This window comes from Protopterus annectens, chromosome 7.part0, assembly GCF_019279795.1.
Source record: "Protopterus annectens isolate FY-2018-M chromosome 7.part0, PAN1.0, whole genome shotgun sequence".
NCBI classification, from domain to species: Eukaryota; Metazoa; Chordata; order Ceratodontiformes; family Protopteridae; genus Protopterus; species Protopterus annectens.
Genome location: NC_056739.1, coordinates 1,957,045,432 through 1,957,073,091, shown reverse-complemented (window position 1 = coordinate 1,957,073,091; position 27,660 = coordinate 1,957,045,432). Strand labels below are relative to the sequence as shown.

The following is a 27,660-nucleotide window of genomic DNA, read 5'->3' as shown; positions in this document are numbered from 1 at the left end:
TGCTGTATAAAAGATCTAGTGGTTTCTATTCACCTTTACTTTGAAGTTCATTGTCTCCTTGTAAAGGGATGAATACATTTCAAAAAGCTAACAGGTCACCAGTGTCATTTATATTAACATTTAGTCCTGAATGTGGCCAAATAATTGCAATCATAAAGAAAAACTGGAATCTGCTTAGCAGTAATTTAGAACTATGCACTGTGTTTGGTCCTGCCCCCCTTCCTTTACATTTAAGGTTTGAGGTTTGAACTTGAAAATTTTTTTGGAAATGGACCAACATAAAGTAGTCAAGAATCCTGGGATGAGCAAATGCAAGTCCTGCAATTTTTTTAAACACATGAATATAGGTTACTCATTCAACATAAGGGACAAAAATTATAAGACTTTAACAGGTAAATACAACTGTAACACGAGCTCTGTAGTTTACCTCACCCAGTGTAATCTATGCCCAGCATTTTACATTAGAAAAATGGATCGTAGACTGAGAGAGCGAGTGTATGAGCACCTTTATTGTATCAGGAAAAACAAGGTCGAAAATGCACTAGCTGTCCACATCAAAATGAAACCCACCCATTGTTTTAATTTCAGAGTGATAGATCATATAACAGGAGACAAAAGGGGAGGCCCGAGATCCTTACTGTTGGAAAAAAGAGAATTGTTCTGGCATATTGGTTTAGATGCTTGCCATTATCCGGGTATTAATGATAGGTGCTCTGTTCAATGTTTATTGAAACTGAAAAGCCTTATTTGATAATTTATAATTCATACCTTTATGAGTCCCTGTTTGAGTAACTTGTCAGAATTATATAACTTGAATTGTGCCATTTACAGGTATAGTCTACTCATTATAATTCATGATTTCATGTTGGTACAATAAACATGGTTGACCTGTTATGTATAGCCGTACCATCTCTATAAGGTAGTAGGGTTTACAGCAGTGTAAGGACTGAATAACATAAGTTTTGAATTTTAAGTGTATCAAACATTTGTTAGGGTAGAGTACCTAATAACATTAATGTTTAATTGTTGATTATTATTTTTAAAGTATTTAGAATGATGTTTTATTTTTGTAGTTGTTTGTTACATTTTAAATTTTATAGTTGCCATTTATGATTATAAATGTATCTGTTGCTTTTAGTACCAGCAAATGATTTTTACTTCAGTCTTTCAAGTTGTAATTTACGTATTATGATTAATTGTTTCTGTGTGGTATTGGTTAATTGTTTAATTAGGGAGTGGAGGGAGGAGTGTTCTTGTAAGGATATAAACCTAATTGCTTTTTTGCCTGCTGTTTTCTGTCTGAAGAAGTTTGGTCATTGCACCAGACCAAAAGCGCTTTACTTCATTGTTTTAGTGTGGCACTATGTTTTGTTTTTTATTAAAGGGCTGAATAGCTGAAGATTCCTGAGTTTTTGAAGTGTTTTGTCCTGCATTCTTTGTTTTCTCCAGTTTGTAGTGTTGGTTTGATCTGTCATTAGGAGAGACATGCATGGTTGAAGGAACAGCCTCTCTCTGATCATATCAAATCTAAATTAATTGATGCACCCTTGGATATAGGTCGCTTGTTTGGAGTAAAAACAGAAGAGGTGCTTAAAAAGATGGAAGATAAAGCAACATCTATGAAAACAGTAAAATATTTCTTTCAGTTATAACCTCCTAGGTTCAGCAGGAACTTTCCCTCAAAAGTCCTTCCCTGCACCTAGCAGACAGAGGCAAGGTAAGCCCTGCAGGGACAGACCAACCAGTCTGCTATCCCAAGACAGCAGAGAACCAGACAGTGGACCACTTCGGCTTCAAAGGCAGGGAGATGTTCTTCATGTTTCACTGTTGCAGTCATTACATTTGGGTAATCTGCTGGCAGGTTGCCCTCAATCAGCCTGAATAACAAAGTCTTGGGTCCTGCGTCAGTTGCTGTCTCCTCTTCCATGACGTCAGGTCGTCAGGGGTATAAAACAGGCAGCTGACGCCATTTTAATCAGTCTTTCTTGCCGTGCGGTGCCCGAAGCAGAAGCAGTTCGCAAGTGCCGGTCGGCCGACTCCTGAAATTTTTGTTTTCGAGTTTCAGAACCGAAGTCTTAAAACTAAAGTCAAGTATCCCATTGGGGAAACTTTTTTTTGCTCTTTACCGATGTCAGTAAAAGTTAATAATTGCATTACTTGTGGGAAGCAAATACCTCATAAGGATTTTCATTTGTACTGTACTCCTTGCCTAGACCCTGACCACGACTTTAACCAATGCAGTATTAAGCGTCGGTACTTTTTTGCTTCTAAATACTTTGGCTCAAGATTTAACTATCCTGAAATGTCGTTGGTTAGCAATCCGACTACCGGAGTTCAGAAAAAGCGCAAAGAAAAAGATAGAGACAGACCGTTGAGGTCCAAAACCGACTAAGCTTCTCCTAAGTCAGTCGCCGGTCCGCTGGTACTCAGTGAGGCGCTTTCGCAGCCCCTGATGCCTGCTATGTTTGAGTCGCAGGCCTCTACCGAGACCCATTCGGAGTCCGGTATGCTGCGAGGGTCTCGAAGTATTGAACCCGCCGATGTGTCTCCCTCAGATGGGTCCGGAGCCGCTGAGCAGGCACCGGCTTCTGAGGGTATTTTCAGGCCTAAAGATTTACATATTAAACCGACACCAACTTCAAAAACAAGGACAAAACCAACTTCTATGTCTAAAAAACTGATGCAAGAGCCACGTGCTCAGGCCCCTATGCCTAAGAAACAAATGATAAAAATGGCTGAGGATTTAATTACCTTGATCAGGGGTTCTCAACCCCCTCCTGCTAAGAGGCCTAGGCAAGGCACTGATTATGAATCTTCAGATCAGATTTCTATTTCTTCTGATCAGGAATTTTCTCTTCCTCCTTATGAGAACTCTGCAGAAGAATCCATCCCTTCTGCCTCCCCTCCTGAGGATTTCTCTTTTGGAGAGACTTTGCATGCTTTAAGGGAACACTTTCATTGGGAAAGTCAGGACTTTTCAGAATCCAAAAAGAGGCTTAGGGATTTTCTTCTTCTTCCTCAGCATAGGCCTTTGACTATCCCTCCTGTTTTAGACATTGTTGATGATGTTTTTTTTTTAATCCAGCATGACTCCTGATTCCCTACCTCCGGCTCCTATTAAGCCAGACAGATATTACAGGGTTCCTGACTCCCACATATTTCTTTACAAAAACCCTAGTACTGACCCTGAAACTATTTCACAGGGTCCCAGGGGTGTTAAGGCTTCTACTGCTAAAAATCTTACCCCTTCTGATAGAGACTCCAGGGCGCTGGATAGATGGGGTAAGAAGGTTTATTTATACGACCGCAACCCTGGCAATCAGGGCTTTAAACTGCCAATTTCATATGCTCAAATATCAACAGCATGTTATGGGCTTACTGAAACAGAAAAAGATGTTGATTTCTGACTGTATGGAAAATAGAGCTACAGGATTTATTGCATACAGCTGAAGAAGTTGGAAAGCATACTTTGCAATGTGGTTTTGATTCCTTGGAGGCCTCTTGCAGGGCCGCCGTAACTGGATCTGTAATAAGAAGGCATGCTGGGCTCAAGGAGCAAAATCTCCCTGATCATGTTAAGGCTAAATTGTTGGATGCTCCTTTACAGCAGGATGCTCTGTTTGGGAATGAGGCAGAAGTAGTTTTGAAAAAGATGGAAGACAAAGCTAAATCTATGCAAACTGTAAAAGATTTTTTGCAAGTGCAACCACCCAGGTTCAGTAGACATTGGCATGCTAAGAACTGGTCCTTTCCAGTACCCAGCAGAGCCCCTCCGGTCAAAACCAGACACTGCAACGGCTCCAGGTTTCAGTCACAAGGATCTTCCAGGACAAAGCAATGGGGAGGCTCCACCTCCAAATCAGGAGGTAGCAAAGCACCATCCTATGGCAAACAGTCTCAATGACTTGCCTCTGCCATTTCCGAGCACTTTTCTTTTGGCAGCCCCTTTGGGGAGAAAACTAGCACTTCATGCTCAAAATTGCATTTAATAACTCAGGACTAGTGGGTTTTAAGTATAGTACCCTACGGGTACAGATTTCATTTCCACACATTACCAACTCCAAAAGGATGGCCAGACCTGCCTCCCAATCAGTGGGCAGAGGCCCAGAAACAAGTCAAGACCCTCATAGATATGGGGACTATTCAACCAGTACCAGAAAAGGAAAAAGGACAAGGTTTTTACTCAAGACTCTTCCTGGTACCCAGAAAAGACCAATCTTGACGTCCAATTCTGGACTTATCTGTTCTGAATACTTTGACATTCCAAAATTCAGGATGCTGACTCTTCAACAACTGCTGCTTATGCTGGGCAAAGATGCCTGGTTGGTAACTCTGGACTTAAAATAGGCCTACCTGCATATCCCAATCAGGGAATCGTGCAGAAGATATCTGTGCTTCAAAGCAGGCTATTTGCATTACCAGTTCTCTGCACTGCTCTTTGGCTTATCTACTGCGCCGAGGGTCTTTACAAAGTGCCTGGCACCTGTGTTTGCTTTTTGCAGACAAAGAAGCATTCAAATTTATCCTTATCTGGATGATTGTCTAATTCAAGCAAAGGACAAAGACACTCTTCTACAACATCTGGCGTTTGTAAAAAGAGTTCTAACATGCCTAGGGTACACCATAAACAAAAAGAAATCACAGCTGGTACCCTCTCAAAAAATGGCATTCCTGGGTGCAAGCTTGAATACACTGCCCAGATGTCCTACCTCACACCAGACAAGCAGGTTCAACTGACAACATACTTCAAAACAAGTAGCCACAAAAACCCAGCTGTCTGCAAGACAAATTCTGCAGGCATTGGGGTTCATGGCATCCTGCATTCTACTAATTCTATGTGTAAAATTGCATATAAGGAAACTACAATGGTACCTAAAAAACTTATGGAGTCAGCATTATCACAGCCTGGAAACAATGATTCCTATTATTCCTTGCCTGCAACAGGAGTTCCTTTGGTGGGTAGAGGCCTGTCACCAAAACAAGGGACAGTCCTTCACCCCACCCCCTGCCACCCATATCTTGACTACAGATGCTTCAGACTGCTTGGGGGGTCCAACTGGCAGGGAGATGCATTCAGGGCATATGGAGCCCAACTCAAATGATCTTACATATCAACCAGAAAAAAATGCTAGCTGTACAGAATGCTCTGACAGCCTTCGAGGACTTTATTCATCGAGGACAATTACTGATAAAGACGGACAGCACCACAGTTATGTGGTACATAAACAAGCAGGGGGGGACCCACTCCTACCCCCTTTGCAAAATAGCCATGACTTTGTGGAACACAGCCTTGATTTACCAAATACATCTCCAAGCACAATTCCTGCCAGGAAATCAAAATACTCTGGCAGACGACCTAAGCAGAAATCTCATGGACCCATACAAATGGAAACTGGTTCCAAAAATCTTCAGCAGGTTGATAAGGAAGTGGGAGAGCTCAGACATAGATATTTTCGCCTCTCCCCACAACTACCAGTTAAACAAATTCTGCACAAGAATTCATCACAAGAAAGCATGGAAAGTGGACGCGCTATCCTTCAGCTGAAAGAACCTATCGGTCTGTGCGTTTCCTCCTCTGCCTCTGCTCTCCAAGGTTTTACTAAAAGTCAGACAGTAAAAACCAAGAATGATTCTGATTGCTTCAGATTGGCCTTGCCAACACTGGTACCCACTTCTAAGGAATATGTCACATCTTCCTCGATGGCACTTTGAATCTGGCATTATGGTTACGCAACTAGTATCATCAACCACATCCCTCAGTAAACCTGTAATGGATGTAATCTTGGAGGCCAGAAGGCCTAGTACTAGAAAATCTTATGCTGATAAATGGAAGAGATTTTGTGCCTGGAACCAAGCACAAGGAATTAATACAGCAATGCCCAATATTCCTCAGATTCTGCAATACTTAACTGAGATGCTTCACAAGGGCCTATCCTTTTCTATAAAAATCCATGCCTCTGCCATTTCGGCTCATTATAATACAGAGCCTCCTCTCTTCTCTCATCCCCTGCTGAAGCAATACCTCAGAGGGGAGAAAAATTTAAGGCCCCCCAGGAGAGCTCCAACTCCTGCATGGGACCTCAATTTTGTGCTAGAAAAACTCACTGTACCACCTTTTGAACCAGCTGCAACTGCAGACATCAAATTTCTCTCCTGGAAGACAGCTTTTCTGTTAGCAGTCACTTCAGCCAGAAGGATTTCAGAACTGCAGGCCCTTGTGGCAGTGGAGCCTTTCATTATCTTTTATCCAGACAGAGTGGCACTCTGGACCCACCCTTCCTTTATGCCTAAAGTGGTATCCAGTGTGGCTCTTAACAAGACCATTCACCTGCCAACTTTTTTCCCCAAATCTGCAAAACAAAGGGGAGTGGATTATGCATTCATTGGATGTACGCAGACAACTAAGATTCTACTTAAACAGGACAAAATCTCTAAGGAGGTCTGAGCAATTACTAGTGGGATTTGCTGCAGGGCAGAAGGGAAGGCTATCTCAAAACAGACTATTTCAAATTGGATAAGCCATTGTATCCATTTTTGCTACACGCACCATGATAAACATGTCCTCAAGGGGATCTGATCCCATTCCACCAGGGCCGCATCTACTTCTGCAGCCTTTCTCAGAGGGGTTCCTACCAGAGACATTTTAGAAGCAACTACTTGGAGCTCTGTTCATACTTTCACAAAACATTACCATTTACCTCTTTTTTTCTAAATCTAGGGCAGGCTTTGCCACTGCTGTCCTGCAGGGCCTTTTAGCCACCACTAATGCTGTATAAGTCCATCCTCCCTTCCATAGCTTTGGGACTCTACCCAAATGTAATGACTGCAGCAGTGAAACACGAAGAACATAGTACAGTTGTGTACACTTATCATAAATGTAGATGTTCAAGTGTATTCACTGTTGCAGTCCGGGTTACCCACCCATCAGCCCCCTTTTCTTCCTTATTAGTATACCTCATCTTTCCTTCTCTATGCTCAAAAGCCTTTTTGGTGTATTTGCTTCTTTTGGAGGAAAAAGTTTTGGTGGTTTAAATTACATGCATATTTTTATATATATACTTACATATATTGCTGCTTCCCACTGTGTGTGTGTGTGTGTGTGGGGGGGGGGGGCACCTGACATCTGGGGCAAGAAAAACTGATTAAAATGGCATCTGCTGCATGTTTTATACCCCTGATGACATAGGAGACAGCAACCGATGCAGGACCCAAGACTTTGTTATTCAGGCCGACTGAGGGCAACCTGCCAGCAGATTACCCAAATGTAATGACTGCAACAGTGAATACACTCTAACATCTACATTTATGGTAAGTGTACACAGCTGTACTTTCTAAGTCACCCCTCTATGGCAGAAACTCTCAATGACTCCCCCCTCCCCCCGCTACCCTCTTTTCACTCACCAAAAACTAGGAGGAAGGCTCTTCCTCTGCAAAGAAAATTGGCTTTCTGTAACAAAGGACCAATGAGTCTTAAAGATCATTTTTCAGGGATACATATTCTCCTTCAACGAACTCCCAATTCCAAGAGGGTACTCAGACTTACCTCCAAATCAGTGGGCAGAGACATTGAAACAAGTCTAAACTCTTATCCAAAGGGCAGTAGAACCTGTCCCTTCAGTTCAAACAGGCAAAGGCTTTTATTCCAGACTATTCCTTCCTCACAGAAAAGAGGACACTTGGCGCCCCATCCTGGATTTATCCATTCTGAACACCTCCCTGGTGGTGTCCAAATTCAAAATGATAACTTTACAGCAGCTGCTGCCTATGCTGACAGAAAAATGCCTGGTTAGTCATCCTAGATCAAAAAGATGGCTACCTTCCACATCCCCGTAAGGGAATCCTGCAGGAAATTCCTTCACTTCAGAGCAGGCTCACAACAGTTTCAGTTTTCTGCGCTACGCTTTGGCTGATCTACTGTTCCCAGGGTATTCACCAAATGCTTAGCCCCGGCCATAGCCTTTTGCAGACAGAGAAATATACAGGTTTACTCTTATCTGGATGACTGCGTCTTTCAGGCAGAGTGCAAAGAAAAGCTACTGAAAGACCTCCTCTTTGTCAAAACCCTCCTAAACTCCTTAGGGTACACCATCAACAAGAAGAAATCAAAGCAATCACCCTCCAGCAAGATCATTTTCTTGGGAGCACTGCTGGACACAGCATCCCAAATGGCCTTCCTATCCCCAGAAAAGCAGAGCTTCCTGCCTCTCTACTTTTCCCAGCTGGCTTCCGGAAGTCACCTCACTCCAAGGAAGTTCCTGCAAACCTTTGGGTACATGGCATCTTGCATCCTTCTAATTCCTCTGGCCAGGCTTCACATGTTAAAACTTCAGTGGTATCTAAAGAAACTTTGGTGTCGGCACTGTCAACCTTTAGAGACCTCTCCCTCTGATCCCCTGTTTAAGGGCTGAGTTTCTCTGGTGGGCAGGAACCTGTGCCAAGAACAAGGGTCTTTCCTTCACCCTCTGCTCAACTGGGCAGACCATTACCACTGTCGCCTCAGACATTGCTTGGGGAGCTCACCTAGCAGGCAGGTGCACCCAAGGTCTTTGAGATGCCGAGCTCCTTCCCTTACACATCAACCAGAAGGAAATGATGGCAGTACAAAAGTCTCTGACATCCTTCAAACCCCATCTCAAGCCAGGAGTTCTCATTACCAAAACAGACAACACCACAGTAATGTGGTACATCAACAAACAGGTTGAGACCCAATCTTACCCTCTGTGCAGGCTAGCCATGATCTTTGGCTGACAGCCTCTTCTATGGGATTATACATAATAGCACAATACCTACCAGGGATCAACAACACCCTGGCAGATCACTTAAGCAGAAACTTACTGGACCCCCACGAATGGCAGCTCCACAGAAAAATCTTTTTACAAATCACTCAGGAGTGGCGGACTCTGGAAGTGGATCTCTTTGCTTCGCAGCTCAGTCACCAGCTGAAAAAAATTCTGTACTAGGGAGTATCACCATTTAGCGTGGAAGGTGGATGCCTTGACCTTTCCCTGGAACACACCCTCTTTGTGTATGCATTCCCTCCTCTTCCTCTTATTCCCAAGGTACTGATCAAAATAAGGGAGGAGTGTCCAAAGGCCATACTTATTGCTCCAGATTGGCCCAGACAACATTGGTACCCTTTACTGCGCAGCCTAACATTAGTCTCCCTGGCAGCTTCCCCTGATCTCAGACCTGTTGGCTCAGTTGGGGGGGGGGGGTGGAATGCTGAACCCAGACTTGCAGAGACTCAAACTATCAGCATGGCTACTGCTCTAAAGGCAAACATGGAGCCCCTGTTAAGCAAACAGGAACTAGACATTATCACAGAGGCCAGAAGGCTCAGCACCAGAAAATCTAACACAGGAAAATGGATATGATTCTGCTCCTGGAGCCAGTCTAGAGGGAGCAATTCCTCATAACCTTCCATCCCTCTTATCCTGGACTACCTAGCGGAGCTACTTAATAGTGGCTTCTCCTTCTCTTCTATTAAAATCCACGCCTCAGCCACTTCAGCTCATTTTGATATACATCAGCCCCTGTTCGCCCATTCTCTGATTAAACAATTCCTCTGAGGGGCTTCTAATATCAGACCTCCCAGAAGGCCACCGCCAGCCTGGGACCTGAGTTATGTTTTGGAAAAAATTAACCTTGCCACCCTTTGAATCTGCTGCTTCAGCAGAACTAAGATATTTCTCCTGGAAGACTGCTTTTCTCCTAGCTATCACCTCAGCCAGAAGGGTTTCAGAACTTCTGGCACTGATGGCCATTGAGCCCTTCATCATTTTCCGTGCAGACAGGGTCTCCCTGAGGACTAATCCTTCCTTTATGCCCAAGGTGGTTTCTAATGTGTCTCTCAACCAGGCCATATATCTACTCACCTTCTTTCCTAACCCTCAAGACAAGGGGGAAAGAATTTTGCACTCACTAGACGTGCACAGACAGCTCAGATACTATCTGGATCATACTAAACCCTTCAGGAAAGCAGACCAACTACTTGTCAGCTTTGCCCCAGGGGAGAGGGTAAGCGCATTTCCAAGCAGACCATTTTCAAATGGATATCGCACTGTATCCATTTCTGCTACAAATTACATGGGACCCCCCCCCCCCAAAGTCTATTTGAACCCATTCCACTAGGGCAGCCTCCACTTCCACAGCATTCCTCAGAGGAGTTCCCACCAGGGACATCCTGGAAGCTCCCACCTGGACTTCTGTCCATACCTTTACCAAGCATTACCACCTACCTCTGTTTTCTAAGGCTAGGGCAGAGTTTGCCTCTGCAGTTCTGCAGGGCATGCTGACCCATGCCTCGGACTCTTATTAATCCTACCACCCCTCTCCTCAGCTTTGGGAATCCTCCCACAGGTGATGGACTGCAACAGTGAAACACGAAGAACATAGTACAGTTTTGTACATTTACCATAAATGTAGATGTTCGAGTGTATTCACTGTTGCAATCCTGGTTTCCCTCCCTCCTTCCCCTTATATCTTATTTCTTTAGGGAGACATAAGCTTCTCACGGTGGCTTTTAGCCACCAGGACCACTTTACCATATTTACTTGGGCTTCTGACTGGTTAGGGCAAGAAAAACTGATGTAATGGTGTCAGCTGCCTTGCTTTATAGCACTGACAACCTGACGTCAGTCAGCAAGCGACAGTAGCCGACGCAGAAAAACATTCACTCTGGTATTCGGGCCGGCCGAGGGCTACCGCAGCAGGAATAACGCACAGATGATGACTGCAACAGTGAATACACTCGAACATCTACCTTTATGGTAAGTGTACACAACTGTACTTTTTTGCATGCATCCTTGTTATGTTATCAGTGAAAACTTTATTTTTTTGTTGTACTTTTAGTCATGGCCTGTAAAGGTCCTTAAGCAGTTCTTCCTGCCTTTAAAAAAAAAAAAAAAAGTCTCATAGAATGGAACTTTGCAACAGAAAGTATTTACGATTAGATTTTGAATTTTTAGCCAAAGTTTTTATCTCTAAGATGATTTCTTTTGTGTTTCCCAGCGTTTGGATGGCTCAATAAAGGGAGATGTGAGGAAACAAGCATTAGATCACTTTAATGCTGAAGGTTCTGAGGTATGTTTGCTTTTTTTACTGTAATTGCTAACGGCATTCAGTTTTATAATTTATTTAGTTTTCGTTGTAATATTTTGTCAGTGCTAATGCATTTCTAAGAGTATTGGACATGATCTTCATAGTCAGTGTTGCAGTACTGATTCTTGTATCTTTCCTCCATGCAGAAGCCTCTGACCTTCAGAGATATTTCAGCCCATGAATTCTAGAGTCTTTGCATCATCCCTGGCTATGGATGTCCAAAAACTGACATCTGGATGTCAGGACCTAAGAAAAGGGTGTCTGCCAGCACCATCTTCACTTCTTTCTAGTCATGCAGTTTGATGTGCTTTACGTGTATTCAGTTTGTTTTTCCAGACTGTCTCCTCCTTCCAGTTAGGTAAACAACCTGTTGGGGGTTTTTCTCTGTTAATTTAATGTTTAAAAAGCTCAACAGTTGCTAGAAGTAGGGGAAGCAAATCACATTGAGATTTTAACTTGTTTTGTCTGTTCTGCTTATGGCCGTGGCACGACATCTCTAAGTGTCTCGACTGTGCAAAATTCCATGTGAAATCCCTCAAACATAGCAGCAAGGTATTAGCTACCCATGTGGATTCCTCATCTTCGGTTTTCCTAATGGTGCTGTAACCCTGTTTTACCACTGTGTCCTCTGAATGACACTAGCAGAAGCTGGTGTATGTGAAAATATGGGAAGACAAAAAGATGGACGTTTGACATTTCTGATAAAACTGTGACTGTAGTCCCAAGTCAACTGCCCCAGGTGATGTGCCTTTGCAGCCCCCTGTTCAGCGACTCCTAGGCCTAAACACTCTGGAATGACCTCTTGGCAGGCCTGCATAGTTTCAGACCTACCTAGCACTAGTACCACAACACAGATGTCTGTCGCTTCTGAGGTTGTTCAGCAAGCCTTGGTTTCCGACATTCGCATTGTGTCTCTCGAGGGAGAAACACCCTGTATATCTCTGCTACTGAACCTTAACGGAAGTCGAGGTCGAATGACTTCAGTCTTGGGTCATCCCTTCTAAACGGACACCTAAAGTGAAGCTTATCTTTCTTCACCCCTGCCTTCAGCCACTTCTCAGGCTGAAGTCCAAGATATTCTGAAAATAGCCTAAGAATTCATGACTTATGAAATCCAGGAACCCTGTCACTTTTCTGCTACTGAAGTCTTCCCATCCAAAAGAAGCAGAGAGCTGGCCTTGCAGAAAGATTCAGATTCCTCAAGCTCAGAAAATGAGGAGGAGTTACCATACTCTGGGCACTTGCCACCACAAACTTAACCCAGATTCAGACTCAGATGACACCCTCTCTTCTGCCCCTCCTCTCAGAGGACCTTTCTTTCTGGGATACCCTTACCCTTCATAGAATGAATGAGGCTTTCAATTGGGAAAGTAAACGGTTCTGTCAAGCTCAGACCCATTACGGGGAACTGCTACGTTTGCCTTCTCCCACATCCCTCCTGTGCACACATTACTGGATGATGACTTTGAAGACATTGCTTTTCACCCTTATGGTTTACAATCTGCTCGTAGGAAACCAGACAAGTTTTACAGGGTGCTTGAATCTCACAAGCACCTTAACAAAAATCCCAAGGCTGGACCCCTGAGTAGTCTTTACTGAATCCAAAAAAGGTGTACCTAAGGAGCCAGCTAGACATCCCTTAACTAATTATAGGTAAAGTAGACTACTAGACATATTTGGAAAAAAGCTTTTATCTGTGCCACCCTTGCAGTGAGAGTATTGACTTGGCAATTACATATGTGAAAGTACCTTGAATCTGAGCAGGAAAAAATTCTAGCTATGGGTGGACTCTATTGCTGATAGAAGTTTATCAAAGGAAGTTCAGGAGACAGCAAGACAAGTTTTACAAGTGTCCAGAAACACCCTAAAGTGTGGTTATAATGTACTGGCTTTCATGCAGAGCATCTGCGACAGGTTCTGGCATCTGCAGACATGATTGGATCGGGTCCCATCCCCTGTCAGGTAAAAGCTAAACTACTGGATGCTCCACTAGACAAAAGATTTCCTTTTTGGAGCTTTAGCCGAACAAGTTTTCGAGAAGCTGGCTAAGAAAGAAAAGCAAATATAAAGGAAGGAATTTTATTTGTCTTTGTCACCAAACTACAGTAGTGATCACCCCTCAAAACCTTGTTCTTTCCCCCTAGATAAGGTAAGGGGAGGCCTTCCCATGACTAGAGATCCAGGCAATCCAGGAGGTGGCAACCAGAACAGTCACTTAGAACAGGAAACTCCAAGGAGTCTACCAAACATAGAGACCAACTGTGATTATGTTCAACTCCACCTTCCCCTCCAAAACTCTGGCTGTAAGCCTCTCGTTCTTCCTGAATCAATGGGAAACCATCCCCAGGAATTAATGTGTCCTCAACATCATAGAAAGGGGGTGCTACATCAGTTTAGAAAAATCCCACCCTGCTTGGGCATTCCAAATCCACCAAAAGAACAGGAATGCCTCTTACAACCTTTCCTTGGGGGAAGTTCTTCACAAAGGATCCATTAAGCCTGTTCTTCCAGGTCAGGAGGAAAAAGGCTTCTACTCAAGATCTTTCTAGTTCCAACAGAAGAAGGCACCTGGAGGCCAATCTTGGTCCTTTCAAATCTAAACACGTTTCTCAATATCCCAAAGTTCAAAATGTTTAATTTACAAAAATTTCTTCCCATGAGTGAGCAGCAGTATGGTTTCATGCCCGGAAAAAGCACTACAGATGTGATGTTTGCTCTGAGGGTGTTGATGGAGAAGTATAGAGAAGGTCAGAAGAAGTTGCATTGTGTCTTTGTGGACTTAGAGAAGGCATATGACAGGGTGCCTAGAGAGGAATTGTGGTATTGTACGAGGAAGTCAGGAGTGACAGAGAAGTATGTAAGAGTGGTACAGGATATGTATGAGGGTAGTGTGATGGTGCTGAGATCTGCAGTGGGAGTGACTGATGCCTTTAAGGTGGAGGTGGGATTACATCAAGGATCAGCTCTGAGCCTTTTCTTATTTGCAGTGGTGATGGACAGGTTGACAGATGAGATCAGACAGGAGTCCTCATGGACTATGATGTTTGCTAATGACTTTGTGATCTGTAGTGAGAGTAGGGAACAGGTTGAGGAGACCCTGGAGAGGTGGAGATATGCTCTAGAAAGGAGAGGAATGAAGGTCAGCAGGACTAAGATGGAATATGTGTGTGTGAATGAGAGAGTAGAGTTGGTGAAGGTGGATGAATTTAAATACTTGGGATCAATGGTTCAGAGTAGTGGTGAGTGTGGAAGAGAGGTGAAGAAGAACAGTCAGGGTGGAGTGGGTAGAGAAGAGCGTCAGGAGGAATTTGTGACAGACTGGTACCGGTAAGAGTGAAAGGCAAGACCTACAAGAAGGTAGTGAGACCAGCTATGTTATAATGGTTAGAGATAATGGATTTGACAAAAAGGCAGGAGTCAGAGCTGGAGGTGGCAGAGTTAAAGGTGTTAAGATTTGCATTATGGTTTGACAAGGTTGGATAGGATTAGGAATCAGTAAATTAGAGGGTCAGCTCAGGTTGGATGGTTTGGCGACAAAGCCAGCGAGGTGAGATTATGTTGGTTTGGACATGTGCTGAGGAGAGATGCTGGGTATATTGGGAAAAGGATGCTAAGGATGGCACTGCTGGGTAAGAGGAAAAGAGGAAGGCCTAAGATGAGGTTTATGGATGTGGCGAGAGAGGACATGCAGGTGGTTGGTGTGACGAGCAAGATGCAGAGGACAGAAAGAAATGGAAACAGATGAGCCACTGTGGCAACCCCTGATGGGAACAGCTGAAAGAAGACAACTTCCCTTAATGGTCCAAGATGCCGTCCTAGTCACCCTAGACCTAAAAGACTCTTACCTCCATGTCCCCATAGCACGCAGTCACAGAAAATATCTTAAGATTTGTAGCAACAGGCTCTCACTTTCAATTCTGTACTTTACCATTTGGGCTGTCCATTGCTCCCAAAGCTTTCACAAAATGCTCAGCTGCTATGGTAGCACATTGCAAAACTCACTACCTAGATTGACTTTTTCAGAGAGAATCCACAGAGAATCCACAGTAGAGACCCTAGACACCTTGCAGATCATTGTAGACTGCTTTCAGAAGGTAGGTTTCACCTTAAATTTTAAAAAGCCACAAACTTTCTCAAATAAGGATCCTGTTTCTGGGATCCCACATAGATTTGGCCCAACAAAAACACTTCCTTCTTCAGAGCAAGATATCTTTCCTGACAGACTACCTGACCAGCCTTTTTCCAAAACAACACATCTCAGAAAGGCAATTTCTGAGGGTTCTAGGTTTCATGGCATCCTGCATTTTCACGATTCCACTTGCCAAGTTACACATGAGAAAACTTCAGTATTTTCTAAACATGCTTGGGGGACAGCATTTTCAACTCCTCCATATCCTGTTGCCTCTCCTTCCATGCCTGAATAAGCAGCTCCTGTGGTAGAACACCATACTGCAGAACCCATGGACAGATTTCTATTTAACATAAACAGATAAGACTATCACCATGGACAGTGCAGACATAGCTTGGGGGTCCCACTTAAGTTCCCTGAAAGTGCAAAGTGCTCTGCATCTGGGCACAACAGCAGGGAAAACTGCTTATAAATCAGAAAGAGCTACAAGCAGTCTCTCTGTCCTTAAAGGTTTTTCAATAGAATTTAAGCCCAGGGACAGTGCAGATCTGGGAAGACAGCACCACAGTGATGTGGTGCACAGACAACCAAGGGGGCACCCAGTACCCTGTCCTACCAGTTGTGCAGCCCAAAGAGGAAGATTTGGATACTGGCTCAAGAACTAAGGCTAACTTTCATAGAATCTTTTATTCTGGGTCAGAGCAGGGATTTTCTAGACACCAATGAACAGATGCTGAAGAGAGAGGTGATCATGGACCTAACGCTACATTGTAGAGTTCCCTCAATAAACCTGTTTTTCTCTCACCAGAACAGATAACTACAGAAGGTCTGTTCCAGAGCTCAATAGACATGAGCTTGGAAAATAGATGCTTTCTCTTTCACATGGACAAACTTGTTCCTGTATGCATTCCCACCCTTGCCTCTGACCCCCAAGCCGTCTTAAAAAGAAAGGTGGAGAGACAGAGAGAGACCCAGCTTGATCCTAGTTGGCTGCCTTCTGCCTGAGGGTAACACTGGATGTTCATCGTGTTTCACTGTTGCAGTCATTACTCTTAAGTAATCCTGCTGGCAGGTGCCCTCGTCCACCCTGATTTCCAAAATCTTGGTCCTGCGTCGGCTGTCGTCACCTCTTACCTGACGTCAGGTCGTCAGGGGTATAAAAGATGCAGCCGATGCCATTTTCTTCAGTCTTTCTTGCTGTGCGGTGCCCGAAGCAAAAGCAGTTAGCAAGTGCCGTTCGGCCGACTCCTGAGATTTTCGTGTTCGAATTTCAGTCCGAAGTCTTCTTTAAAGCTAAGTACCCCGTTGGGGAAGCATTTTTTCTTTTCCTGCTCCAGACTGATGTCAGAAAAAGTGAATAATTGTGTTTCTTGTGGGAAGCAAATACCTCATAAGGACTTTCACTCTTACTGTGTTCCTTGCCTAGGCCCTGATCACGATTTTGCTGGTTGTCGGTTTTGTGCTAGATTTAACAAACGTACTATTAAACGCAGATACAGTTTTGCACAGCATTATTTTGGTAAAGATTTTAACTATCCAGAAATGTCGTCGGATGGCCATCCAACTACCGCTATTTACAAAAAACGCAAAGAAAAAGAATGGAAAAGGCAACCGCGAGGCCCAAACTGGATGACGAAACAGCTCCTAAGCTAGTCGCTGGTGCGCCGGTCCTCAGTGAGGTGCTTTTGCAGCCCCTGACGACTGCAACCTCAGAGCCACAGGCCGCAGTGGAAATCCACGTGGAGTAGGCCTTGCAGCAGACAGCTCTAGATGTTGGGACCTCTGAAATCATTCCCTCACTTGGGTCCGGAGCCACTGAGCAGGTATCGGCTTCTGAGGGTGTTTGCAGGCCTAAACATTTTTATGTGAAACCTTCATATAAAGCCAAGACAAAGACACCAACTAAAGAGAAAAGATCAAGCCAAGAACCATGTGCACAGGCCCCAATGCCTAAAAAACAGATGCTCAAAATGGCTGAAGACCTAATTACTCTGATCAGGGGTTCCCAGCCCCTTCCAGATAAGAGGCCTAGGCAAGACCCAAACTTTGATTCTTCTGCTCACGCTTCTATTTCTTCTGATTCCTCTTCTGATCAAGGGTACTCCTTACCCCCCTATGATGACTCTGATGCTGAGGATTCCATTCCTTCAGCTTCCCCTCCAGAGGATTACTCCTTTGGGGAAACCCTTCACTCTGAGAGAACACTTTCATTGGGAGGGCTAAGACTTCTCAGACTCCAAAAAGAGACTTAGAGATTTCCTGTTACTGCCCCAGCACAGGCCTCTGGCCATACCTCCTGTTTTGGACATAGTGGATGATGTTTTTTCGGAGTCTTGTTTGTCCCCAGACTCCTTGCCTCCAGCCCATGTTAAGCCTGACAGATATTATAGGGTCCCTGACTCTCATAAATTCTTTTTTAAAAACCCTGTAACTGATCCTGAAACAATTTCGCAGGGTCCCAAGGGTGATAAGGCTTCTATGGCCAAAAACCCTACACCCTCTGATAGGGATGCTAGAGCCTTTGATAGATGGGGAAGGAAAGTCTACACTTCTACAACTTTGGCTATACGGGCATTAAATTGCCAATTCCATATGATTAAATTTCACCAATACCTCATGGGGTTATTGAAACAAATGATGAATGCTTCTGAGAGTACTGTAAATAAGGAAATGCAGGATTTATTTTATACAGCTGAACAAGTCAGCAAACATACATTGCAATGTGGTTTTAATTCTTTGGAAGCTTCTTGCAGGGCTGTAGTTACTAGTGCTGTTATTAGGCGGCATTCTTGGTTAATGGAACAAAATCTGCCTGATCATGTTAAAGCAAAGTTACTAGATGCCCCCTTGCAACTTGAGTTTGTTTGGTCCCAAGGCAGAAGAGGTACTAAAGAAAATGGAGGATAAAGCTAAATCAATGAAAACTGTAAAGATTTTATGCAGGTACAGCCACCCAGGTTCAGCAGGAACTGGCCTACTAAGAATTGGTCCTTTCCAGTGCCAGATAGATCATAAAGGGGCAGATCCAGATGCCCCAGGGGTCGATCGCAACCTCATTCTTACTACAGATCTAAACAGTGGGGAGCTTCCACCTCCAAGGGAGGAGGAGAAAAGTCTCAACCCTTCAGAAATAAACACAATGACTTTCCACTGCCCGCCCCAAGCACTTTTCTCTTGACAGCCCCGCTGGGGGGAAAACTAGCACTTTTTGCCCAAATTGGCATTTGATAACCCAGGACAGGTGGGTTCTAAACACTGTGGCTCAAGGCTACAAATTTCATTTCCATACTTTGCCAAAGGCACATGGATAGCCAGATCTGCCAAAAAATCAATGGGCAGAGGCTCAAAGACAAGTTTCATCCCTCATGGACATGAGGGCCATTCAGCCAGTGCCAGACAGAGAAGTGGGGCAGGGTTTCTATTCAAGACTTTTTCTGGTACCCAGAAAAGACAAGGCACGGAGGCCAGTACTGGACTTATCTACTCTGAATACCTACCTGGAAATTCCAAAATTCAAAATGTTAACCATGCAGCAACTACTGCCCATGTTGAACAGGGACGCCTGGCTGGTGACTCTGGACTTGAAAGAAGCATACTTGCATGTCCCCATAAGACAATCATGCAGACGATACCTCCGGTTCAAAGCAGGCTCAAAGCACTACCAATTATCTGCACTGCCCTTTGGCTTATCTACTGCGCCCAAGGTCTTTACAAAGTGCCTGGCACCAGTAATTGCATTCTGCAGACAGAGGGGAATTCAAATTTACCCCTATCTGGACGACTGCATTATACAAGCAGAGGACAAGGAGACACTACTCCGACATCTGGTTTTTGTGGAAAGGCTTCTAACAAGCCTAGGGTACACAGTCAACAAAAAAAAATCAAACTTAGTACCCTCTCAAGAGATAATATTCCTGGGTGCAAGCTTAAATACAACTGCCCATATGGCTTATCTCACTCCAGACAAACAACAACATCTAACTGCTTACTTCAACAGCTTAAAAACAAAAACCCAGTTATCTGCAAGAAAAATTCTGCAGGCTTTGGGCTTTATGGCATCCTGCATCCTGTTAATTCCATATGCAAGGTTGCATATGACGAAGCTACAATGTACCTAAAAAGCGTGTGGAATCAACATGCACACAATCTGGAGGCAGTTATAAAGATTCTTCCATGCCTGCAACAGGAGTTTCAATGGTGGGCACAAGCTTGTCAAGAAAACAAAGAACAACCATTTACTCATGCACCAGCCAGGCAGACAATTACAACAGATGCTTCAGAGTACGCCTGGGGGGCACACATGGACGGAAAATGCATCCAGGGATATGGCCTCCAAATCAAAGGAAATTACCTATCAATCAAAAGGAAATGCTAGCTGTTCAGAACGTTCTAACAGCTTTCAAGGTCTTGTTGCATCCAGGAGAATTACTGATAAAGATGGACAACACCACGGTCATGTGGTATATAAACAAGCAAGGGGGCACACATTCTTACCCTTTTTGCAGACTAGCTATGGCCCTGTGGAACACAGCTGTGGATCTCAAAATACATCTGCAGGCACAGTTCCTGCCAGGAAAAAAGAACACTCTGGCAGATGACCTCAGCAGAAAAATTGTGGACCCCCACGAATGGAAACTGGATCCAGAAATTTTCAGCATGATAACAGACACATGGGGTTGTCCGGACATGGATCTCTTCTCGTCTCCGCACAACCATCAGTTACAGACATTCTGCACAAGGACTTACCACAAACAAGCATGGAAAGTGGATGCTCTCTCCTTCAAATGGGAAAATCTGTCAGTATATGCTTTCCCCCGTCTACCTGTCTTACCCAAGGTGCTCCAGAAGGCCAGACAGGAAAAGCCAAGGATGATCCTGATTGCCCCAGACTGGCCACGCCAGTTCTGGTACCCAACACTGAGGAATCTGTCGAGTTATCCACCATGGATACTGCCCCAGATTCCTCATCTACTATCCCAACAAAACAAACAGATCCTGCACTACCACCTCAAGACCCTAAACTTGGCAGCATGGCGGATAAGGTAACTACTTACAGTGTTCCCCTCAGCAAAGCAGTAATGAATGTCACCCTGGAAGCTAGAAGGCCTAGTACTAGGAAATCCTATGAGGGAAAATGGAAAAGATTTTGTGCTTGGAACCAAACAGAAGGATTTGATACAAAGGCCCCTAATATTCCTCAGATACTGCAATACTTAACTGAGATGCTAAACAAGAGCCTGTCTTTCTCATCAATCAAAATTCATGCTTCAGCAATTTCGGCTCACTACAGTACGGAGCCACCACTCTTCTCTCATCCATTAGTTAAGCAATTCCTCAGAGGGGCAAAGAATTTAAGGCCTCCAAGGAGATTACCAGTACCATCATGGGATCTCAACTATGTCCTGGAAAAGCTCACACTTCCTCCTCTTGAACCTGGAGCCACAGCTGATATAAAATTTCTATCCTGGAAGACAGCCTTACTTCTAGCTATTACTTTGCAAGGCAAGTATCCGAGCTACAAACTCTCATGGCTGTGGAACTCTTCATCATCTTTCATCAGGACAGAGTTTCACTAAGGACAAACCCAACCTTTCTGCCAAAAGTAGTTTCCAGTGCGACACTCAATCAATCTATTCAGTTACCTATATTCTTTCCAAATCCACAGAACAAGGGAGAAAGAATCCTGCACTCTTTGGATGTGTGCAAACAGCTTAGATTTTACTTGGACAGAACCAAGACTTTTAGAAAAACGGACCAACTTCTGGTGGCCTTTGCCACAGTATACAGGGCAAGCCTGTCTCTAAACAGACCATTTCTAAATGGGTGGGTAACTGTATTCGCTTCTGCTATATGCACCATGGAAAACCTATCCCCCAGGAGATCATATCCCATTCCACCAGGGCTGCATCTACTTCTACAGCCTTTCTCAGGGGGTGTTCCTACCAGGAATATTCTAGAATCTGCCACCTGGAGTTCATTTCATACTTTCACCAAGCATTATTATTTACCAATTTTCTATAAATCCAGAGCTGGCTTTGCCACTGCTGTTTTGCAGGGCCTTGTATCCGGTCCTAATGCTGTATAAATCCATCCTACCAACCTTAGCTTTGGGAATTTACCCAAATGTAATGACTGCAACAGTGAAAGACGAAGAACATAGTACAGTTGTGTACACTTACCATAAATGTAGATGTTGGAGTGTATTCACTGTTGCAGTCCAGGTTACCCACCCTCCATCCCCCTTTTCTCTCTCTACTAAAATTCTGTCATTTCTAGTTTCTCTCAGCCTATATGGTGTATTTGCTGATGCACATAAGTAAATTATCCTTGTGAATGCATGCTCTATATTTATATAGACTGTTTTTTCAGCCTAACCTTTTGGGGGCACCTGACATCTGGGGCAAGAAACACTGAAGAAAATGGCGTCGGCTGCATCTTTTATATCCCAGAAGACCTGAAGTCAGGGAAGAGGAGACGACAGCCGACGCAGGACCAAGACTTTGGAAATCAGGCCGGATGAGGGCACCTGCCAGCAGGATTACCCAAGAGTGATGACTGCAACAGTGAATACACCCAAACATCTACATTTATGGTAAGTGTACACAACTGTACTTTCTCCACTCTGTTGAGTCTCCATGAGGGTCGATTCGGCACCCTACCATAGAAAGTAGATCCCCTCGCCCAAGCCAAGGTATCTGTATTCTACCCTCACCTAGCCACACTCAGACTAGCAGCCTGAAGGATTGGGTTTTGTCGTCAAGGAATGCCTCCTATCCCAGTTATGTGCTTTCCATTCTAAAGGAGGCAAGGAAACCCAGTACCAGAAAATCATACCTGACAAAATGGAAGAGATTTTTCCATCTGATGTCGCAACAAGAACACAACCCTTCTCAGGCAGACATCAGCCTTGTCGGCATACCTTTCATGCCTAGAAGTCAAACAAACAGCAGAGAACCAAACCAGGAAGTAAATGCACACACAGCCAGGAAATGGAACAGCTTGTTGTAAGTTCACCAAGGCAGATTCAGTAAATCCAGGTAGGCACCAAACGAATTCAAATAATTCCTTTATTCAGAACCACAGAATAGTAACACACAAGCGCTTTCGCTCAGAGGAATTCTGAGCTTTATCAAGTGACCTTGATAAAGCTCAGAATTCCTCTGAGTGAAAGCGCTTGTGTGTTATTATTCTGTGGTTCTGAATAAAGGAATTATTTGAATTCGTTTGGTGCCTACCTGGATTTACTGAATCTGCCTTGGTGAACTTACAACAAGCTGTTCCATTTCCCGGCTGTGTGTGCATTTAATACCTTTCATGCCTGTTTAGGCAGGGACTTTCCTACTCCAGTATTAACTCATTACATCCAAGTGACATCTCCAGGTGTATTTGCATTTAACTCCTATGGACACCTCTAGGCATCAGATATTTTTTGCTCATATTTGCATCAATAATTCCAAAACTATGCTATGTTCATGGTTTTAAAAGATTTCATCTTAAAGCTTACACAGTGGCAAACTCAGCTGCGTTAATATTTGATCTCTGTCTAGTGCAAGTAATCAGATAACTAATTGCTGTTTTCATAATATTAATTTATACAGATATAATTTTCACATTCTTCTAAATATCTCAATAACCAAGTAACACATAATGCCTTACCCTCATATGAAAGTTCTCAGCTAGATGAATAAATTGCTGCTGTGACAGTATGTGTGTAACTTGAGTGGTTGCTGAGATATTTTAAGTTGTTTACAAAATATTACAAACCTAATCAGTACTGTGTTGACTATGTATTATAAAACTCAGTTTAAGACCTAGAACCTAAAGAATACTACCACTATAAAAATAGTTTGTGCTTGAAGGTTTTGCCATTTCTACTTCCTTCATATAATCTCTATGGTTCCAGAGATGTGAACACTTGTTTGAAATATGAGTACATAATTTGATTCTGTCAAAAGGCTTAGGCTCTGCCCATTGGAAGCTACAGTGCAAACTTCCTGAGGTCCATTGAAGTGAATGAGTTAAAGTACATGCATCTGTCATCTCAGCTTTCCTGCACAGTTCTCCACCTCTCCTCTTGCACCCCCACATGAAGCTTTTTTTTTCTCTTAAAAGAGATTCACTTGAGACCACACAGAAAGAACCTTATTCCTGCCTGGGATCTAAATTGTGTGCTAAGAGAAACTCGCCTTGCCCCCCCCCCCCCCATTGACCCTACTGACAACTTTTCTTCTAGCTGTTACATTAGCAAGGAGGGCCTCAGAGCTTCAAGCTCATGTTTAACGAGATGTCCACTGCCTTTCACAGGAATAGGGTAACCCTTACAGAAAAAAAAAAATTTTATGCTTAAGGTGATATCAGAACTTATCCTAAACCAGGCTATCCCTGCTGTCAGTTGTATTCCTAAGTCCATAGAACAGAGCAGAGCAAGTCCTTCATTCCCTGGATGTGCAGAGGCAAATTAGGTGCTATCTAGATGGGTCAAAAACCTCTAATAAAGCAGAGCAGTTACTGGATGCTTTCATGGAGGGGGTAGACAGGACAAGCCTTTATTCAAAAAAAAAAAATTCCAAATGGATAGCCAGCTGCATTAAGTTCTGTTACTGTCACTATGGAAAAATTCTACCAGGCCATATTAAAACCCATTCCACCAGGCAATTGGGCAACTACCACTGCTTTCCTCAAAAGAGTCCCTACCAAGGTCATCCTAGTGGCATCCACGTGGAACTCCATGCACACCTTTTCAGAATACTAATACCTAAGCAATGACTCCAGGGCTAGATCAATTTTTGCTCTTGTAAAAGTAATGAGTTTTTCGGCTTATCCCGGTTAGAGCTCACCACAGCAGAACTCCGGTCCGCTAATGGTTGGTAGAGGATTTTTACGTGCCGAGTTACCAGCCCTGACGCACAGCCTTCAACGAAGGACGCCCATTCACGCATGCCTCCTCACAGAAGACGCTCTAGCTGAGAATCGAATGGGACAACGTGTTGCTATGAGGCGAACTTGAAAAACATTATTTCCTAGATATTTGAGTAGCTTAGTATTGCAATACACACACACCCAACCCTTTTATCTGCTGAACAATTTTCTTCCTCTTGTGTGCAAGGTGTAGAGGAATTCTCTGCAGGTAGTCTTCTTTTCTCTATTGTCCTTTCTCTGCCTACTATGATTTTCCTTCTCCTTGCCCACAATCATACAGCTGGGGGAGGTCATGCTGTCCTTCGGCATCAGACTGCTTGCTGACTGCTCAGAAAGACCTGAAGATGGCATCGATATACACCTTTCTCGTATCCTAAAGTCCAGGCATTGTTTTTAGGATGTCTGTCTGCTAGGGTTGATGCAAAGATTCTGGAAACAGAGCCACTTGGAATTCTGCATGGCAAGAAATCAGAGAGTCATTGCAGCAGCATTGGTGTATTTGAATATCTGCAGTTATGGTAAGCGGGACACAGCTGTACTTTGACTTAATCATATGTAATTCCACTGAATCCTTCAGCTCTTACTTCATTGAATCCAGTGTATTTGGTAATGGTAGGTACTGGTCTGAGTACCCTTTTTCAGTATATTTCTACATACTCTAGCTCACGTGTGCTGGGGCAGGTGTGTTTGCTTTCTGCCAGTGTACGTTATGATATCACTTGTTAAGCTGAAGAAGTTAAATTTACATTTCAGGCATGATTACAATAGAAAAGATACAACTGGTTATTTAAAAAAAAAAACAAAAATAGCACAATTGAAACCTTCATTATTAGATTACTGCTCAGGACCTTACACCAGTGCCAGTAATTTAGTTTGGTTATCAGGAGATGGTAAAGCATGATGTTTCACTGCTAACAGGGTGGCAGCATTTGACAGAAGAGTCTGGCATAATCCCAAACATGAGTTAGAGCTGTGGAATAAAGTTTAAAAAAAAAAAAAAAGCTTAGGCTTAGCCAAAGCTACTTCTGCTTCTCAGTCTGCAAGCTTTCCTTCAGATGGAAAAACGTTAAGATAAACATTTTCCCAACAACCCACCTCTGAGAATGAGTTCAGGGTTAGGCAGTCAACTCCTTACTGTTTTGACGTATTCTATTTCTTGTAGAGTAAACCCTGTTGTCTTCTGTTGGGGGGGACAAACCAAAAACAAAAAAGTTTTTTTGAGGATGAGCAACATTGCACCTAGCTGTGTGACTCTCTCATAAACTTTATGCCTTCTCTTGTGTCCTTTGAGGATTACTGGATTACCTTTACATGATAGCTTTATTTCAGCTCATTTAGTCTGTACTCCAACTTTTGACTTTTTGTAGCTGGTCTTCAATTTCCTCTACCTTGTTCTGTCCCGCTTGAGCTTCCACTCATTTTTACTGTGTGTATGCTTTTTGTCATCTGTCTGCTGTCATTCTATCTTGTACTGATAATCAAACTTAATGGATTGAGTGGAATTCTGATATGTGATGTGCATTGTTTTTTTCTTAAATCCTGCTGATTGCATGTGTCTTTAGAACTGTTGTGAGCCCTTGATGTTCTTCATGTTTCACTGTTGCAGTTATTACATTTGGGCAATCTGCTGGCAGGTTGCCCTCATTTGGCCTGAATAACAAAGTCTTGGGTCCTGCGTAGGTTTCTGTCTCCTCTTCCATGACGTCAGGTCATCAGGGGTATAAAACATGCAGCCGACACCATTTTAATCCATCTTTTTTGCCGCGTGGTGCCCGAAGCAGAAGCAGTTCGCAAGTGCCGGTCGGCCGACTACAGAAATTTTCGTTTTCGAGTTTCAGAACCGAAGTCTTCAACTAAAGCTAAGTACCCTGTTGGGGAAACTTTTTCTTGCTCCTTACCGATGTCAGTAAAAGTTGTTAATTGTATTACTTGTGGGAAGCAAATACCTCATAAAGATTTTCATTTGTACTGTATTCCTTGCCTAGGCCCTGACCACAACATGCCTTGCTGTCGGTTTTGTGCTAGATTTAACCAACGCACTATTAAGCGTCTGTATATTTTTGCTTCTAAATATTTTGGCTCAAGATTCAACTATCCTGAAATGTCGTCGGTTAGCAATCTGACTACCGGAGTTTACAAAAAACGCAAAGAAAAAGAGAGAGACAGACCGTCGAGGTCCAAAACCGACGATGAAGCTTCTCCTAAGTCAGTCGCTGGTTTGCTGGTACTCAGTGAGGCACTTTCGCAGCTCCTGATGGCCCACTACTTTTGAGTTTCAGGCCTCTACAGAGACCCATTCGGAGTCCAGTATGCTGCGAGAGTCTCGAAGTATTGAACCCGTGGATGTCTCTCCCTCGGATGGATTCTGAGCCGCTGAGCAGGTATCTGCTTCTGAGGGTGTTTTCAGGCCTAAAGATTTAGGTTCATAGGTTCATACTAGGCTATCTGCCCAAGGGCATTTATAAGCCTAGCCCATAGTTATTTGGCTTTCGCCACCCCTTTAGTTTGAATAAAACTATGCCTATTATTTTGCTGTGCCTCTGTCAAGCAGTGACACTGAAGTAATCCCTGGGGTATATCTGCGATCCCCCATCCATTGGTCAAGATTCCTCTTGAACAAGGCCAGCGAGGTGCTCTGCCTCACATGTACCGGGATTTTGTTCCACAGCATAGGGAGTCTCTGGGTGATGAATCTGTCCCTCCAGCACGTTCTTTTAATAACCATGTCAAGGTTTAAGTCTCCCGCCCTTGTGGTTCTGAGGGATTTAGATTTTTTGAGGTGAAGCATATTCATCAAATCAGGGTTTGACATGGCCTTATATGTCAGGCACAGGTCACCTCTGAGCAAGCGGTATGAGACTGAATAGAGCTGGAGTTCTTTCAGTCGGGCAGCATAAGACATATTTTTGAGACCCTTTATCCTTTTGGTGAGGAACTTTTGGGGCCTTTCCAGCTGCTGCAGGTGTTGGGTCAGATACATTCCGAATGGGGCATTGTACTCAATCATAGGTCTAATGAGTGATGAGTACAGGGGGACGATGACCTCCCTTGATCTAGATGTGAATCCCTTCATGATCAGGTGGGCAATGTAGAAGGTTTTCCTAACCACTTTAGCAACATGAGTGTCAAACGAAAGGCTACTGTCAACCTGGGTCCCCAGATCCCTGATGACTTCTTCTGTGCTCAGTGGATTGCCACCTATATGGTAGCTAGGGGTAACCTTGTTTTTCCCGAAGGGTATGATTATGCATTTCTTGGCATTTAACTTTAGGCCATGGCTCTGGCACCAGTTATCCGTTTCTGTGAGGCCCTTCTGAAGGATATCCATGTCAGATGTGTTTTCGACTATGGCGCCCAGTTTGCAGTCATCTGCAAACTTTGTCAGCCATAACCCTCCTGTGTTTGCTTGTACTTCAGAAAAGTAGATGCCGAACAAGAGTGGACCCAGGACTGAGCCCTGTGGGACACCACTTGTGACAGGCTTTGAGTCTGACATGGCTCCAGCAACTCTG

The 27,660-nt window shown here is 43.7% G+C and overlaps 1 protein-coding gene across 3 annotated transcripts in view; it reads left to right on the top strand.

Annotated features, from left to right (window-relative positions):
* Positions 1 to 27,660, top strand: part of CHD2 (chromodomain helicase DNA binding protein 2) — a 3,702,317-nt gene that overhangs the window by 2,281,974 nt on the left and 1,392,683 nt on the right. For all 3 annotated transcript variants that reach the window (XM_044078379.1, XM_044078380.1, XM_044078378.1), the window contains one exon: positions 11,011 to 11,082. In XM_044078379.1, the coding sequence (XP_043934314.1) occupies positions 11,011 to 11,082 (72 nt within the window). The remainder of the gene's footprint in view (positions 1 to 11,010; positions 11,083 to 27,660) is intronic.